The sequence below is a fragment of the Microplitis mediator genome, chromosome 1 (genome assembly GCF_029852145.1).
Source record: "Microplitis mediator isolate UGA2020A chromosome 1, iyMicMedi2.1, whole genome shotgun sequence".
NCBI lineage: Eukaryota > Metazoa > Arthropoda > Insecta > Hymenoptera > Braconidae > Microplitis > Microplitis mediator.
In genome coordinates, this window is record NC_079969.1 from 6,274,991 (window position 1) to 6,292,539 (window position 17,549).

Consider the following 17,549-nt stretch of genomic DNA (forward strand, 5'->3'; position numbering starts at 1 on the left):
TTATTACTGCTCAAAATATGGCTTATAAAAACTCTAACCCAAGTCTTCAGAACGGAACTAAATAAAATTATATACTCCATCTATCGTCACATTCCTGTACAACTCACCAGGTTTTCATCAATAGGTCTCTGTCTTATGCGCACTTAAACTTATGGATAAGCTAGGTGGCTATCAAAGGTATAATTAAAATTCATTTTACCATCTAAAGATAACCTAAAAAATAACAAAATCTTCTCTACTCTCCACAGAAAACGCATCAACATCTTTTTAAATAAATTCCTTTCTTATCCTCATTTTCCCTTCTACCTCATCACTGGCAACAAAAGCAGTGGGGATAATAATTTAAATAAAATGATTAGCATCAAAAACAAAACAATCTTATTATGCAAAGCATTAAACTCGTGCAACAAACGATGCGTGCATATACTTTACACTAATTCCTATTTCTTATACCAAAAAATTTCTAAATAAATACATCAATGTCTATTTATTACACACCAATACCAACTTAATATTACTTAATATACTCACACATTAAGTAACTTTTACCACGTTTTCGAGCGCAGTCGCACGCGTGGTCTCTTAACAAGCGGGTTTGCGTGTTAAGGTAAAGGTAAAAGTGAGAGAAGAGAAAGCAGCAATCAGCTGAGACTGAGACAAGACAAAATGTTCATCCTTCAGAGATCTATTCTGTGAGTTCTTGTTATATATCTATATATATTTATCTATTAAAAAATTTATTTATCACTGATTCTTATCAAAGACGATAAGATATAAAAATTTTCTAGTTCAATAAAAATCTAAATAAAAGTAAATATTTTTTTTCTTAGGGTTAATTGTTTTTTTTTTTCTTTTTTTTTTTATTCCCTTGAGTTATTTGTGGTTTTGGCTCACGAATTTGTTTAGTATATATATGAATAAATAAATGGTATTATATTTTATTATTGTAAGCTTATACTATTGTGTGGCAGCGCAGAGCTTAAAATAGATTTTGAATAATAAAAGTTATGACTTGCGATCGATAAACTATAGAACAATTATTTGTAATTTAATAAACTGATAATTTAATGTTGTAAATAATATGAGAGATAAAAAATATATTATTTTAAATAAATAATTTAATATATTAATATTTTATTTTATACGCGTGGTGTGTAATTGATCATGAACATGAACATGAATCATTATGAAGGCCAAGGACATTTATTTTCATAGTCCTTCGCTAGAAATTTATTGTTTATATTCTTTTTTTGTTGCAGGAAATTTTTTCATTGTTATTTAAAAATCGGTATTAAGTAGAGGTGGAAAATGAGAATTTTAATATTTATTGCAGTCATAAAGTGAAATTATAAAATATATAGATTGAGATTATTGATAATTATTTTTTTGAATTGTAGATATTTTATTTATACAGTTTATCGCTCGTCAAATTTTAGTTTCGAACGAGTACCCACATGCCTGTGGTTTGATAAAAGAAAAAAATTTGAAAATTTGAAAAAAAAATTGATTAGTCGCACTGATTTGAGTCAGTAATAAAAAAATTTGAATTAAAAATTTTTATGTCTAAATTTCGAATTTTTAATTTTTAATCTCAGTACTTTGTAATTTATTATCTGAAAAATTTCCATATAATTATTTATCTGAATTAAAAATAAAAAATTTTTAATTTTTAATTTTCTTAATTTATTTCTGGTAAAATTTCCTTTCAAAAGAGCACCCACATGCCCATGTTTGAAAAACCTAAAAAATTAAAATTTTTTTTTCTAATTTTAAAAAAAATTTGATTTCTATGTTTCGTAATTTATCTCTTGAAAAATTTTCTTTTAAAAGAGTATCCACTTGCTCATGTTCGAAATATTGAAAAAAATTTTCATTTTTACTATTTGCAATTTATCTCTTGTGAAATTTCTTTTCGAAAGAGTACCCACATGCCCATGTTTGAAAAACCTCGAAACTCAAAATTTTTACTCTCCGAATTTTGAAAAAATTTTGATTTCTGTTTTGCAATTAATCTCTTATAAAATTTCTTTTCAAAAGAGTACCCACATGCGTGTACTGAAAAAACAAAAAAAATTAAAATTTTCTAATGTAAAAATTTTCAGAAATTTCCACAGAATGATTTTGTGAGTTCGTTTATCTCAGCGCTAAAAAATCTACTAAAGTAAAAGCCCCTATACCCGCTCACTTTTCATTGGAGTGAGATTAAATCACTCAATATAAATTAATAAATAAAATGAAAACCATATTTTTTTTTTATAGTTATTTTTTGAAGTTTCGAGTATTAGAATAAAATTTAAGTTTGAAGAATAATCTTGATAATTAATTATTATTAATTTTTTAAATAAAGTCCTTGAGTGTACCCATAGTCGCTCGCTAAAAGTTGTGATGTACCATTACTCGACCAACACATGGCCCTATAGTCGCTCAAAGACAATATCAATTAAACTATGATAAGTTTATTGATTTGGACAAATAATTTATAAATTATACTACTTTATTCTTTCATAATATAAAATTTCATGAATTTTAAAAATGTATTTAATAAGATATAGTTATAACAATTCTTAAAAAATTTGACGTACCCTAAATTTAATCTAACGAATGAACGTTAAAGTAAAAAATGCCCGGCTGAGCGCGATTTTGAAAACAGTCATTTAATTTAAATTTATAATCTATTATAAAATAATTTGATACATCATATTTTAATATATTTAGATTTACAAATAGTTATTTATCAATAATAATATTTTTAGTTGTAATATTTTTTTATAAAAATTATAAAAAAACGCCTTAAACAGTGAAGTTTTTTATCACAAAACTCCGTCCAAAATTCTCCACAAAATTTCAAAATATTTCTCTATAAAAATCCACCCAATATTAAATGTTAACATTAATGTAACATTCTTTTTTGTAATTGCGTTGATTAATTTAAATAAAACCTCATGTATATCCAACTTATAGGTATTAAGTATGAAGTATTATATAATAAACTATAATCTTATCAATCGCAATTACCTCTAAGGAAAAATTATATTTATCAATAAAAACAATTAAATAAAACGTAAGTTAATAGAACATTAAATTTATTGTTGACGCTCAATTGATTTGAGTCAGTTGCCTACAGATGAATTATTTCCGGATTTTGTTGAGTCAATTGCGGAAGTTGTTCGTAACCAACAGGAAAAATTTATTTTTCTAATCTAATTTTTTTTCCTTTCCATCATTTATTTATTTGTTTATTTTATTAGAAAAAGTCCCCAGAAATTTTTTTTTTTTAAATTGAACCTTGAAATTAAATTTACAGAATAAGGCGTCAAGTAGACGTTTAAAAAAATTAAATATAATGTTACTTAATAATTAAATTAAATTACAGCTCAACGAGAAATGGAGCGTGGACACGAGTTCTACCAGCATCACACCCAGCAATTAAGGATGTGCAGTACAGAGAAATTTATGAAATATCAGGAGATGTCGTGCCCATTAATATGGTCAAGGGTATTGGCCATCTACGGGATCCACGTCTGAATAAAGTTATTATTTATTTTTTGTCAAGTAAATTATCATAAGATTTAAAAAAAATATATGAAATTGTTATCTAATTTACATAATTTTTATTCTATAATTAGGATAAAAAAGTTCTTTTTTTTGAGATAAATTTGTTTACTTGCCCGAAATTTTTGAATCAAGTAAATATTACAGAAGTACTACGAGCTTTGATGGTTTAGAAATTAAATGATAAAAATATTATTGAAACTGTATTCAGTAATGGAAATATTGTTTTTTAAATTTTTATAAAAGGCGGGTTTAATTTTTTAATTATTTTTGAATTTTAATTGTAGAGAATTTTTCTGATAAAAAAACGAAAAATTATTTTTGAGGTAAAAGATATAACTGGCAGATTTTGATAATTTTAAACTAAATTTTTAGAAAAGTGTTGATGAAAAATTTGAATTTTTGAAAAAGTTTTATTATTTTTTGAAATAAAGTTCAAAATATTCCGTAGGATATTTCAAATTACCAAAAAAAAAAAAGTGTAGTTGGTTTTTGTCAAATATCTTTGTGAATATTCAATTTTTCAAAAAATTACAAGGATCCTTTTTTGTAGCGCTTTGGATTTCCTACAAAAAAAAGGTATCTTATACTTTTTTTAAAAACTCAATAGCTATTGAGATATTGGAAGTTTAAAATTTTAAAAGTGGAATTAAAATTTTGCGTTTGAAATTTTCTGGGTTCATTTAATTTTTTGAAAATATCTCTCTAAATATTGAGATTTCAGAAAATTGCAAAAGACCTTTTTTGTAGCCCTTTAAATTCTCTATAAAAAAGGTCCTTATACTTTTTTCAAAAATTTAATATCCATCGAGATATTTCAAGTTTGAAATTCTAATGACCACTTTAAATAATTTTGAGTTTAAAATTTTCAGGGTGCAATTACTTTTTTGCAAATATCTCTGTAAATATTCAGTTTTTCCAAAAATTGCACTTGACCTTTTTTGTAGTGCTTTCAATTCTCTATAAAAAAAGGTCTCTAATACTTTTTTCAAAAATTTAATATCCATCGAGATATTTCAAGTTTGAAATTCTGATGACCACTTTAAATAATTTTGAGTTTAAAATTTTCTGGGTGCAATTACTTTTTTGCAAATATCTCTGTTAATATTCAGTTTTTTGAAAAATTGCACTTGACCATTTTTGTAGCGCTTTAAATTCTCTACAAAAAAGGTCTCTTATACTTTTTTCAAAAACTCAATATCTATCGAGATATTTGAAGTTTAAAACTTCACAATGTCCCTCAACTCATTTTATCATCTCAACAAATCGAAAAAAAAAATTTTTGATGTTTGGTTTAGAAACTAAAAATGATTAGTTCCCCTCAGTGATAAAAATCAATTTATATAAAAATATTACAAGGACAATGACCAATAAAAAATAAATAAAATAACAATAAAACGCAATTAATATTAATAATAAACTAGACCTTGAGTAAATATACTTGACATGATACCAAAAAATGGATATATAAATAAATAAATATGACAGTGACAAAGATAATTATATTTATTGATCGTTATTTTTAATAATTAATATTACGATCATTTTTTTTTCTTTTTTTTTTCTAGGGGCTGGCGTTTACTCTGAAGGAAAGAATATCTCTAGGAATCCACGGACTACAACCACCGCGATTTAAAACCCAGGAAGAGCAATTGGCGTTGTGCAAAGCTTCAGTGATGAAGTACACGGAGGATCTTAATCGTTATCTCTATCTAGTGGAGCTGCAGGTGAAACTGAGCGTCTGTTAAAACGCCAGTAATTACGCTTTATAAATATCAATGGCAATAAAGCAATATATATTTATATTTATATATAAATAAATAAATATCATTATATATAAATATAATAAATTACTTATAAAATAATAATATTAATGGGCAAGTATTGAAAAAATCGTATAAATTATTAACTAAAAAATCGTTCCAACGAATAGGAGAGGAACGAACGTTTGTTCTTCCGGCTCCTGAGTGAGAACATCGAGCAGATGATGCCTATTATCTACACACCAACTGTCGGACTTGCTTGCCAGAAATTCGGAGTTATTTATCGAAGACCTAGGGGATTGTTCATCACTTGCTATGACAAAGGACATATTTATGAAATATTAAATAATTGGTATGATTATTTATTTATTTTTTTCCCTAACGTTTATTTTGGGGAGAAAGGGATTCCCCCATAATATTTTTTTGATGATATTTTTTTAATTTTATGGTAAAGTTTAGTAAATTTACTTTCAAAAGAGTACCCACAAGCTCATACTCAAACGATAAAAAAATATTAATTTTATTAAGGAGTCACCTATTAAGTATGACGTCACATGTCATGGGGTAGAGTCATGTCAGATTTGTAACAAAATATGACGGGGGTTCGAGGGATTTAAAATTGACTTCGATAAGCGTGAGTCAACTGACAAAGAAGACAGTTTAAAAAAACTGGGTTTAAAAATTTGATATATATTTATATGGGATAGAACGCGGCTTGTGGACTCGATAGTGTCTAAAATTCTAAACTTCAAAGATGAGCCGAATCGGTCGGCTGGTTCACAAGTTTGTGTTTAAATTTTTTCAAATTAATAAAAAAAAATCGTTTAAAAAAATTAAAATAGATTAACTTTTATTTTCGTTATTTAATTTACCGTTTTGACAAATTTTTCAAATAGATTACCCGAGTCAAAAAACAAATTCGGATTTAAGTCTCAAAGTTTTCAATGAGGTCTTTGAGGATCAATTTAGAATTTTAAGATTGAGAACAGCATAGAAAGTTGTCCTAGTCTAGTCCTCAAAGTAGCAGTTACGACCAATTTTACCACTTTGAAGACTAAACTGGAATAACATAATCTGGATTAGAGCCTCGAAATACTCAAAACATACAGGAATTATTTGATCCACATTTGAACCTCAAAAGCCTCATTCAACGTATTCTCTCCCCTTCTTTTTCTATCTAAAATTTTTTGAAGTCCGAAATATAACTTTTCATTCGTTGAGGATTTTGAGGTCTCAGTTATAATTTAAAATCGATAAATTATTTGCATTTAGACCCCATAGTTCTCATTGAGGATTTTGAGTACTAAAGTAAAGTTACTTTCTGGGCGGTAAATAAAACATTAAAGGAGTTTAGGCTTTTGAGGACTAAACTAGAATTTGTTTTTTGACTCGGGTAATGGCTTAACATTTTTGAAAAAATTTACATCCAAAAGCAACTATATGATTAATTATGAATATTGAGTAGGGTAGTCGTTAACAATTAAATTTTCTCAGAAGTCCCATGAAAAGCTTCTTTTTAGTGGAAAAATATGTGGGGAATTTGATTTTTTCTTTTCAAGTAAAAAGAACACGTGTCGCAGGACGATCAAAGTTCATTTTTCGATATAATCGCGGTGTTTTTTAAATATCTCATGAAATATGCAGATTAAAGAAAAAAATCATAGGTACAATTTTGTAGGAAATTAAATACTTGACAAAAAAAGTCATGTTCATTTTTTTTATAAAATGTGTATTTATGAAGATATTTTGAAAAAACTTTTTTAGATCTTATCAATTGAACGTTTTAAGGATTACAAATTTTGAAAATGACATTTTTCTAAGTATATAGATTAGACTAGGCCAAAAAAATCGACTATTTTTTTTTTTAATGATACTGTGTAAATATTATTTGGGATGACAAAATAAAAAATTATTGTGAAAATTTGAGCGCTTAATTTCGATATTAAGAGGTGTATCATCGCAATTTTCGATTTTTTTTAAATGAGCGGGTTTTTGTCTCATAACTCTCAATCCATCGAGATAAACGAAATCGACTCAGATACATTTTTTGAAGGAAATTTGATGCTCTACAAAAAAGATCTGGTTAAAATTTTTCGTCAGATGAACCGTTTCCTTATAATCATGCTTTAAACATTGGTATGATTTTAAAATTTGATTGTTTAACTTTGGAATTTTGTAATTCATGTAAAAATAAGTTTCCGGAAAAAGACAATGAATATTCTTGAAGGAAATTGAATGCTCTACAAAAAAAGTCTCTTAACAATTTTCGCTAAATTCACTCCTTCAAAAGTTATTCAAGATTATTGAAGTCGTTTTACATAACTTCAACCTATTATCATATCGCGTGCCAAATGCCAAAAGGGCGTATAAAAGTTATACGCCCTTTTGGCTTTGAAGAACCAAAAGGGCGTATAATTTTTTTGTTTTTGGTGCCAATCGTTTTGTAAACATGTTCTAAGCCTAAAAATAAAAAAAAAATTTCCAAAGCCAAAAGGGCGTATATCGTTAGATACAAAGATCTAAAGATATACGCCCTTTTGGCGATAGTACGTCAAAAATTTTTTTTCTGTAGATCTTTACGTTTCGAGCGATTCTAAAAAGAATGACAAAAAAAAATTTTTTATACGCCCTTTTGGCATGGAACCCTATCTAACTGCTGTAATACGCCCTTTTGGCATTTGGCACGCGATATACATAATATCAATCTATATTATAGATACTATAACAAGCATTAATGATTGATATGTAACTATCATTTTAAAAATATAATTATTGATAGGCCTGAACAATCCGTCCGTGCGATATGTGTTACTGACGGCGAGCGTATATTGGGTCTCGGTGATCTTGGTGCTTGTGGAATGGGAATTCCTGTTGGTAAACTAGCCCTGTATACTGCTTTGGCTGGTATAAAACCACACCAATGTCTACCAATTACCATCGACGTTGGTACTAATAATGAACAATTGCGTGATGACCCTCATTACATCGGTTTGAATAAACCCAGAAGTCAGGGTGCAGAGTACGATGAACTTATTGATGAATTTATGGCCGCTTGTGTCAAGAAATACGGACAGAATGTTTTAATTCAAGTAAACTAATTACTTAATTATTATTTTTTTTAATAATTAATGATATGGTTAATAAATTTTTTATTTGTTTTATTTTTAGTTTGAAGATTTTGGGAATCACAATGCCTTCAGATTTCTAGATAAATACAGAGATAAATACTGTACATTTAATGATGATATTCAAGGTACTGCTGCAGTTGCTGTTGCCGGAATTTTAGCATCTAAACGTATCACGAAACGTAAAATGTCTGATAATAAATTTGTATTTTTGGGCGCTGGTGAGGTAAAGAAAAAATTTTATTATTCAAACTTCTTATGTTTTTTTTAATTGATTTTTAATCACTGGATTAATTAATTAATGTATGTATTTGATGGATAAAATAAATAAGTATATAAATTTATAGGCGGCTATTGGAATAGCTGATTTGTGTGTAAAAGCAATGGAAGCTGACGGTTGTACAGAACAAGAAGCGAGAGACAAAGTTTGGATGATGGACATTGATGGTTTATTAACGGAAGGACGTAAAGTTGGTAACTTGGATGGCCATAAAAAATGGTACGCCAAAGTACATAGCGACGTTAAGTCCCTCATCGATGTTGTCAAGGAAATAAAACCTACTGTATTAATAGGTAACTTTTATACTACATCAATTCTAAAGATACTGATTAAAATTTTATCGATTTTCAAAGAAAATAGTCAGGGAAATTTAATAAAATTTATCAATTCGTTGGTAATTTGAAAATTCAAACACAATCTTTAATGAAAATATAAGTCGACTATTTAAAAAAATTTGTTGACAGTAGAGCACTACCTCTGCGCTTCGCGTTCGAGGTGTGCAATGTATGATCTATGTGACTAATTAAGATTTTGAGTTGGATTTTGATTCAGATAATTTAAAAAATATAATTGTTATATTTTGATTTTTCTAATTTATAGGAAAAGATAATCTATATTATTAAGAGAATAAGGAAAATTTTATTCCCGCCATATCTATATGATAGAATTAGTTAATGTTATTGAAATTGACATCATTAGATAGGTCTTGACTTCAATTTGTGCCTCTTCATAGATTAAACTCTTTTTAATTGCACAGCCCTGATTAAAAAAATCGATTTAAAGGGATTCAAAAAAAATGTTTTTAATACTGTTGAATACCTTGAATATTTTTGAATCTCTCTTCTTATGGGCATTTAACATTGCAAATTCCTTTAAATCGATTGTTTTAATCAGGGAGTATTGAGATAAATAGATTTATCTATATCATTCGAATTACATTTAAATTACGCGAGAAAAAAGACGATCGTATTTATTTTCTTTAAATAAATTAATACTTTAATTATTCTGTCACTAAATATGACTGAATGTCACTGAATATATAGCTATATTATTTATATCGCGTTACTTATTCCAAAATGACAGATTTTTCTACTCCCTTTTGGTTTTAGGAAGCTTCTCAAAGCCAAAAAAGTGTGCATAGAAAAAAAAAGGATTCATTGACACAAAAATCTTTACTCGCCTAAAGAAAATTTTTACTTACCCCAATAAATTTTTTGCATTGTGAATTGAAAACAAAAATTTATTTAGAACTAGAAAAAATTACTCGGTGCAAGGAATTATTTCTTGACCAAAAAAATCTTTTCTCGCCCTAAGATAATTTTTGTATTTAATTGATAATGCATAAAATTTCTTGGTGCAAATTAAAATTTTTTGCGGCAAGAAATTCTTTTTTTCTGAGTATTTAATAAATTTAGTAGTGATATTTGGACAGTCACGTAGTGACTGCAGGTTGTTCGTTTTAATTGACCAGGTTGACGTCGTTAGGGTATCGATAGATTCCAGGTGCGTCAGCAGTTCGACTCGTAAATTTTAAAATTTTATTTGAAAGGTTTTAAATTTGTCGGCTGACTGACTGTTCTGCATCCGCAGATCCAGTAAAAAAAATTATAAAATTATAAATCGTCCGTCACACCTCAGGTTACCCTAGTGAACGTCCTCGAGACCCAGGTCTCATACCTCGTCATGAGTTTAGACTACGGGCCACGACAGCATTCGCGGAAATCTGACATGAACGTTACACTGACTTTAAAATTAATTGACTTAATTTTTCAGACATTTATCATTTGAAAATTAAAAGTTATGAGAAAATAAATTATTTTATTTAACAGGCGCATCAGCGGCTGCTGGAGCCTTCACACCCGAAGTCTTAAAAGAAATGGCTAAAAATAATGAGCGCCCGTTAATCTTTGCTCTGAGTAACCCAACTAGCAAAGCTGAGTGTACTGCCCAGCAAGCTTACGATTACACAGAGGTAATAACTATTTTTATTTAACATTTTAAATAATTCTACTGCATACTAATCCATCAAAAAATCTATTAAAATTTTTAAGGGCCGCTGTGTGTTTTCATCCGGTTCGCCCTTCGGTGAAGTGAATTACAACGGCAACATTTATAAACCTGGTCAAGGAAACAATGCCTACATATTTCCTGGTATTGCATTGGGTGTAATTGGCACTGGAGTGCATCATATTACTGAAGAACTGTTTTTGATATCAGCACAAACTGTCGCTGATCATGTTTCGGACGAAGATCTTGCCCGTGGAAGTGTTTATCCACCTCTTGGTTCAATTAAAGAGTGTTCTATTGATATCGCCGTACGAATTGCCGAATACGCTTATGGTCAATGTATGTATAATTTATATAAAAAAATAGAACACAGTAAAAAAGTCGTGAGTGTAGAAAAAGTTATGCACTCACTTTATGTTAAAAGTAAAAATTTTTAAGAATTTTTTGGTGATAGTCGAGAGTATTTTTAAAAAAGTTTGGAAAATCCAAAAGTGCACGTCTCATAACGCTTATTCAAAAATACAAATTAATTTATTATTTGAGTATCCTAGCGAAGGAATTAGAATTAACTAAAATAATAATAATAACAATACTAGGGTGGCCCAAAAAAACCGACTATTTTTTTTTTTCGAGTCTCTAATAAAAATTTGTTGGTTTAAGATGTTTTAAGACGCCTCTCCAAACATCAGCTCGATAAAATATTTTCAAGAGGTCGCTCACGAATTTTGAAAATATCAAAAATGATCGAAATTAGGATTTTTTCGTTCTAAATTTCTTCTTTCTCATGGCAACTATAGTTTATATTTATGAAATCATGACTACCCTGAAAATTTCAGCTCAAAATTAAAATATTTAAACGTCGCTCAAGAATTTTGAATGTTTCCGAGTACTGTCTCTTGGACGTTTTCGAGCGACCCTTGAATATTAATAATAAACCTTCTTAATTTTTTCACCATCAATTTGTATCATAATGAATAAAAATACAACCCGAGGAATAGAAATAATAAATTATTTACATACTTTTTTATTTTTTAATTCAATTTTTAGGTTTTTTTGCTTATTCAAAACTTACCAAATTTTATTGTTTAAGACTGTCCTGTATATTTTCGGTTTCGCAAAAGTTATATTTAAGTGAAGTGACAGTAATTGAGTTATAAAAAAATACAAAAACTAATTCAAAGTATTAGTTACATATTATCAGTTAATATTCAAAATTCTTGAGCGCCGTTTAAATATTTAAATATTGGGCTGAAATTTTCAGCATAGTCATAATTTTACAGATATAAAATATTGCTGCCACGAGGAAGAAAAAATTCAGAAACAAAAAATCCGAATTCCAATCATTTTTTATATTTTCAAAATTCGTGAGCGACCTCTTGAAAATTTTTTATCGAGCTGATTTTTGGAGAGGCTTCTTAAAACATCTTAAACCAACAAATTTTTATTAGAGACTCGAAAAAAAAAAATAGTCGGTTTTTTTGGGCCACCCTAAACAATACCTATACTGACCAGTATTTTTCAATATTTTTCATTAATTAAAATTAAACGACACCGAATTAAACCGTCATTTCAAATAGCAAATAATCCAGTGTAATTCTGAAGGTAATAAAAAAGGAATGATCCCGATACGTTAAGTTTTTCGGGCATCGTCGTGGCACATCCACACGTACAGACATCCGGACGTCCACGAAAAATTTTTTAAAATCAGATTGTTTTTAATATTAAACAAAATACATGTATTTTAAACACATCGAATTTGATAATAAGAGCATTTTTGTTGATAATAGTGTACAGGTATTGCCTTACAAATACAAAATAAATGCAACAGAGATAATTGAAGTCTGCAAAATCGCTTGACTTTGACATGTTAAGAGTAATGCACTACCTCAAGGTTCCATGCGTTTTGATCCCCGGACAAAATATCTCCGGACAAAATATCTCCGGATAAAATATCTCGATGTCAAAATATCACCATGCAATAATCAATATTTTTTCAATTCATATTCTGATAATAAAATATTAAATACTTAAATATTCTCATGTAGTTTACATAATGAAAATCGAATCAACAACTTATTACAAGTATTTAATATCATAATATTTTTATTATATTATGTAAGTTCAACATTATAAAAATATTTTTTTATCATTATTGTCGTCAACATTTATACTTTGTTATATCACTGTTTATATATTCTGGCAGCGTTTTTGTATGTGTACGATTACAAAAATGCACCCATACAAAAAACGTGTGAAAAGTATATTCTAGCAGCGTAAAAAATTAATTAATAATCACGAGGATATTTTATCAAAAGTTTACTTTGTCTTGGTGATATTTTGTCATCGAGATATTTTGGCCGGAGATATTTTGTCGGGGATCAAAACGCCTGCTACCCTACCTCAAACGCTTCGCGTTATGAGGCGTGCAATACGTTGTGTTGATTTGAAAGTAGCATTTAAAAAGTGTTACTTCAAGTCAAGCAAGATAATCACTTGAATTTTTTTGCACTTTGACAAATAATTTTTACTGCGCACTAGCTTTTGGCTTCGTGGTCTAGGTGTGGGAAATTTATTAAATTTTATAAATTACTTTAGGTGGATTGGCTAGTGAATATCCAGAACCTAAAGACAAAAGAGCATTTATTGTGAGTAAAATGTACAATGCTAATTATGACAGTCCATTGCCAAATCTTTATGAGTGGCCGGGCCATTATGCTGAACCGCGACAATTACCTGAGGAGTAAGTGTTTACTTTTATTATTCTCATAAAATCCCATGCGCTTCCTGAATTTCCATAGGAATTCATACAAATTCATAAGAACTCATATCAATTTCCACAAATTTATATCCCGAGTTATTGACAAAAGAAATTATTCCCATCGATAAATTCCTATAAACCCCATATCATATTTCAAAGATTAAATTTGCATCCATATATCTTTCATTATTTACTTATTAAATTTTATTTTATTAATAAGATATATATATTTATTTATGTATTGTATAACATTGCTTATCTGCTGCTTTTCCATTTCTAAACTTTTTTTCTTTTTTTTTTTTTATCATCTTTTTACAGAAACACTTTTGAAATACGTCATAATTTAAAACATCTATAACTCCAATTTCTACAAAAAAAATATTAAATAAGTACATGATTATTTATGTTTTTTTTTTTTTTTGGTTTTTTTTCTGCTGGTTTCAATATTTTAAGACTAAAAAGTTTTATTTAGATGAAAAAATGTTGAATTTCTTAGAAACTTTAATAGCATAGTTAATTATTGTTATTAATTATATAATTCATATTAATTAAAAAAAAAAAAAAAATGAAATTTATATTTACATTCAAATGACAAGTACATAAAATATCAAAATACTGCCTTATAAAATTTTAAATTTAGATATTTATTAAAATATACAAAGTGTAATTTTATAAAACTTTATTTTCTGTTGATAACTTTTATAAACTTCGTTGCATGCATGTGATATTTGAATTGAATGGATTTTTAATTAAAAATATTTTGAGCTCTTACTGCTGTTAATTTTTGCGACGCAATTTTTTATCTGCTCTAGTTTTTAATAGAATGTATGTTCAGTATTTAATTTAACTGAAGTTTGAACTCAACTGGCTGTCAAATAATTGAAATATTTATTTTTTATAAAATTATAATTAAATCGTTTACTTAAAATTTTTTATCAGGTACTCAATTTACGTATTTTGAAATAAAATATTTTTTAATTACTGCAGAAATTTCAAACTTCAATATTTTAAACTTCAGCAAATAATATGTGATCATTAGGGCGGGCCAAAAAAAAGAACTAATTTTTTTTTCTTTAGTTACCGTGAAAATATTGTTCAAGATGATGAAAAAAAAATTCTGATAATGTTTGAGCCCTTAATATTAATATTAAGAGAGGCCGATTCGTGATTTTTGATTTCCCATTTAAATAACATGGAAAAAAAAATTTTAGTTTGCAATTTTATACTTCGGCAGTGGTTCATTGTACAGATAAGCTCAGGATAAATTTTCGTAGGAAATTAAACGTTCTATAAAAAAAGTCTCTTATCATTTTTTGATAAATCCATCTGCTCAAAAGTTATTGGAGCTTGAAGTCAAATTGATAGTTAATTTCGAGATCTTTTTATTTTTCCAGCGAAACTGTGAGACTTTTCAAAAAATGTCATCGGGTCTTTTTTCTAGACAATTTTATTCCCTAGAAATTATCTCTGATAAAGTTTTTTGAAATTCCGCACTGTTTTCTAGTTATTTCCATTTTAATGTAAAGCTCTTAAAAAAAGTACTGTTCTGATCGATTTCATGAACTTTACATTAAAATGGAAATAACTAGAAAACAGTGCGGAATTTCAAAAAACTTTATCAGAGATAATTTGTAGGGAATAAAATTGTCTACAAAAAAGTTCTTATGACATTTTGTGATAAGTCTGATAATTTCGCTGGAAAAATAAAAAGATCTCGAAATTTACTATCAATTTGACTTCAAGCTCCAATAACTTTTGAGCAAAAGGATTTATCAAAAAATGATAAGAGACTTTTTTCATAGAGCGTTTAATTTTCTACGAAAACATATCCTGAGCTTATCCGCACAATGAACCACTGCCAAGGTATAAAATTCCAAACTTAAATTTTTTTTTTCCATGTTATTTAAATGGGAAATCAAAAATCACGAATCGGCCTCTCTTAATATTAATATTAAGGGCTCAAACTTTATCAGAATTTTTTTTTCATCATCTTGAACAATATTTTCACAGTAAAGAAAAAAAAAATTAGTTCTTTTTTTTGGCCGACCCCAGTGATCATACTAATTTTTAAATATCAACGTGAATGTGAAAATTAATTTTTGTATTTTAAAAATTAATCAATCAAATTTTTATAAAATAATTAATAATATATATTTTTTTTAACAGATTATAATCGTAATGACACAGTAGGCCATTGATGAGATTAAAAAATAATTTATTACACTAAAAAAAAAAATGTCTCCAAGTTACAAGTAATTATTTAATAAATTAATTTAATATTTATTTATAAATAAAAATAAAAAATTTTTGTCGCGGAATTGAACAAAATATAAGCAGTCGTTCAGAATAATAGTGAAAATGTTTGAAATTTTGAAAAAATGTTTTTAGTAAATTTATATATGAATATATATAAATTTATGAATATTTAATAATAATTAAAATTAATGACTTTTGTGTGGTTTTGAAAATAATATTAACTTATTGTTTAAAATAATAATTATTGATGTTATCTAAAGTATTTATAATGTTGTACTTAAAACAAATTAATAACAAAAAAAAAAAAATATAAAATCAATTGAATCGCAAAACTTCCAATAAAATAATGAAATATAATTTTTGAATAAATATTTTTTCTACATACAGTGAATTGTAAACAGTTAAATAAATATATCTAATACACTGTAATTTTTTTTCTAATGAAAATAAGATTGGAAAATTATTTTTTTTTTTTTACGTTAATTATTATTGTATTACATCAACAGTATTAATATTTATTTCAATTAATGAACAATAGAACAGAATAAATAGTATTTATATTAATGAAATAGTTTAAAAAAAATTATTAATTATTATGTACATCGAACTGTGTTAAAAAAATATGTTTTTTGATAAAACTGCCATATTTGAGATACACCGATTTATTAATTTAATAAAAATCAAATTTCAAAAGACAAAAAAATATGTGAATTAATAAATGAAAGTATAAATGTTTTACGATAACGTTTAAATTGCAAGCAATTTGATGTAATGATTCTTACAATTATATAATAAATATGTAATTTCAAATTTGTATTTTTGTTATTTTATTTTATTAATTTATTATTATTTTCAGCTTCACAAAATTTAAAACTTAATGCGTTAAGTTTTTTTCTAACGCGTAATTTATAAAAAAATTTGAAAGCCGCCTGACCCTGCGGGCCAACCCTAAATCTTCCCGCTGTTTTCGAGCTCAGGGAGCTCTAGCTCTAGTTCTCGCTGTATGGCAATACTTGACTAGAGCTAGAGCTTGAGCAATTCCGAATGCACCCAAAGTAATTAATTTATTAATTATTTTTATTATTTGCGCGGTAAATTTAAATATTTGAAAAATAAATTATTCAAAATTGGAAACAAATTAAAATTCGTACGTTAAAATAAAATGGCGGCAGAATATGATAGAAAAATATTTAAAATTTAAAAAAAAAAACACGCAAGTGTTTGAACAAACCTTGGCGGGGAAATAATATGCAGAAGGGTGTCCTAATACACTTGGAGATTTAAATTAAATTGCTCCAAGTGTATTGCAGCTAAAAAAACGTCACTTAACTGCTATTTCCCACCAGACGATGCCAGATGAGTTTGTTCAGGAACTTGGAAGTTATCAGCATCAGCATCAGCAATTCGCAACACTTTACACTCGAACTGAACACTTAACACTAGCACTGAACACTTAACTACACCACATACTTTGCACAATTTAAATAAATAAAAGATAAAGCTTACAATCACTGCACAATTTTACACGACAACTGTAATACTGTGTTTCAATTCAAACGTAAAGAAAGGTCTGGACTACGACTGCCGTTGTCGATGATATTGACTGCCGCTATCGAACCGCCAGTTGATACGAAGCAATCGATTTTGCGATTCTCTCGACCCCACTTTAGCAAAATTTTGAACGTCGATTACAGCGACGCGCAGTAACGCCAACTTGGCGCGAAATTTCAAAATTGAAATTTAATCATTTTGTTAAAATTTATTTGATAGCGACTCAGTGAATGAAATAAAAAAAAAAAACATACAAT

The 17,549-nt window shown here is 27.5% G+C and overlaps 1 protein-coding gene across 4 annotated transcripts; it reads left to right on the forward strand.

The window, feature by feature from the left end:
- Window positions 1-388: 388 nt before the first annotated feature.
- Window positions 389-15,706, forward strand: LOC130667092 (NADP-dependent malic enzyme). 4 transcript variants are annotated; one of them, XM_057468538.1, is made up of 12 exons: window positions 389-692; window positions 3,374-3,530; window positions 5,121-5,279; window positions 5,486-5,667; window positions 8,095-8,404; window positions 8,484-8,666; window positions 8,788-9,013; window positions 10,550-10,692; window positions 10,772-11,066; window positions 13,323-13,467; window positions 13,804-13,874; window positions 15,652-15,706. In XM_057468538.1, the coding sequence occupies exons 1-11, from the start codon at window positions 667-669 to the stop codon at window positions 13,841-13,843; spliced, it is 1,866 nt and encodes a 621-aa protein (XP_057324521.1). In that variant the 5' UTR covers window positions 389-666; the 3' UTR covers window positions 13,844-13,874; window positions 15,652-15,706. The 4 variants fall into 4 exon arrangements, with proteins under 4 accessions (XP_057324521.1, XP_057324539.1, XP_057324512.1 ...); XM_057468529.1 differs by lacking the exon at window positions 389-692 and adding an exon at window positions 3,085-3,165; XM_057468547.1 differs by lacking the exons at window positions 389-692; window positions 13,804-13,874 and adding an exon at window positions 3,085-3,165.
- The last annotated feature ends 1,843 nt before the right edge of the window (window positions 15,707-17,549 follow it).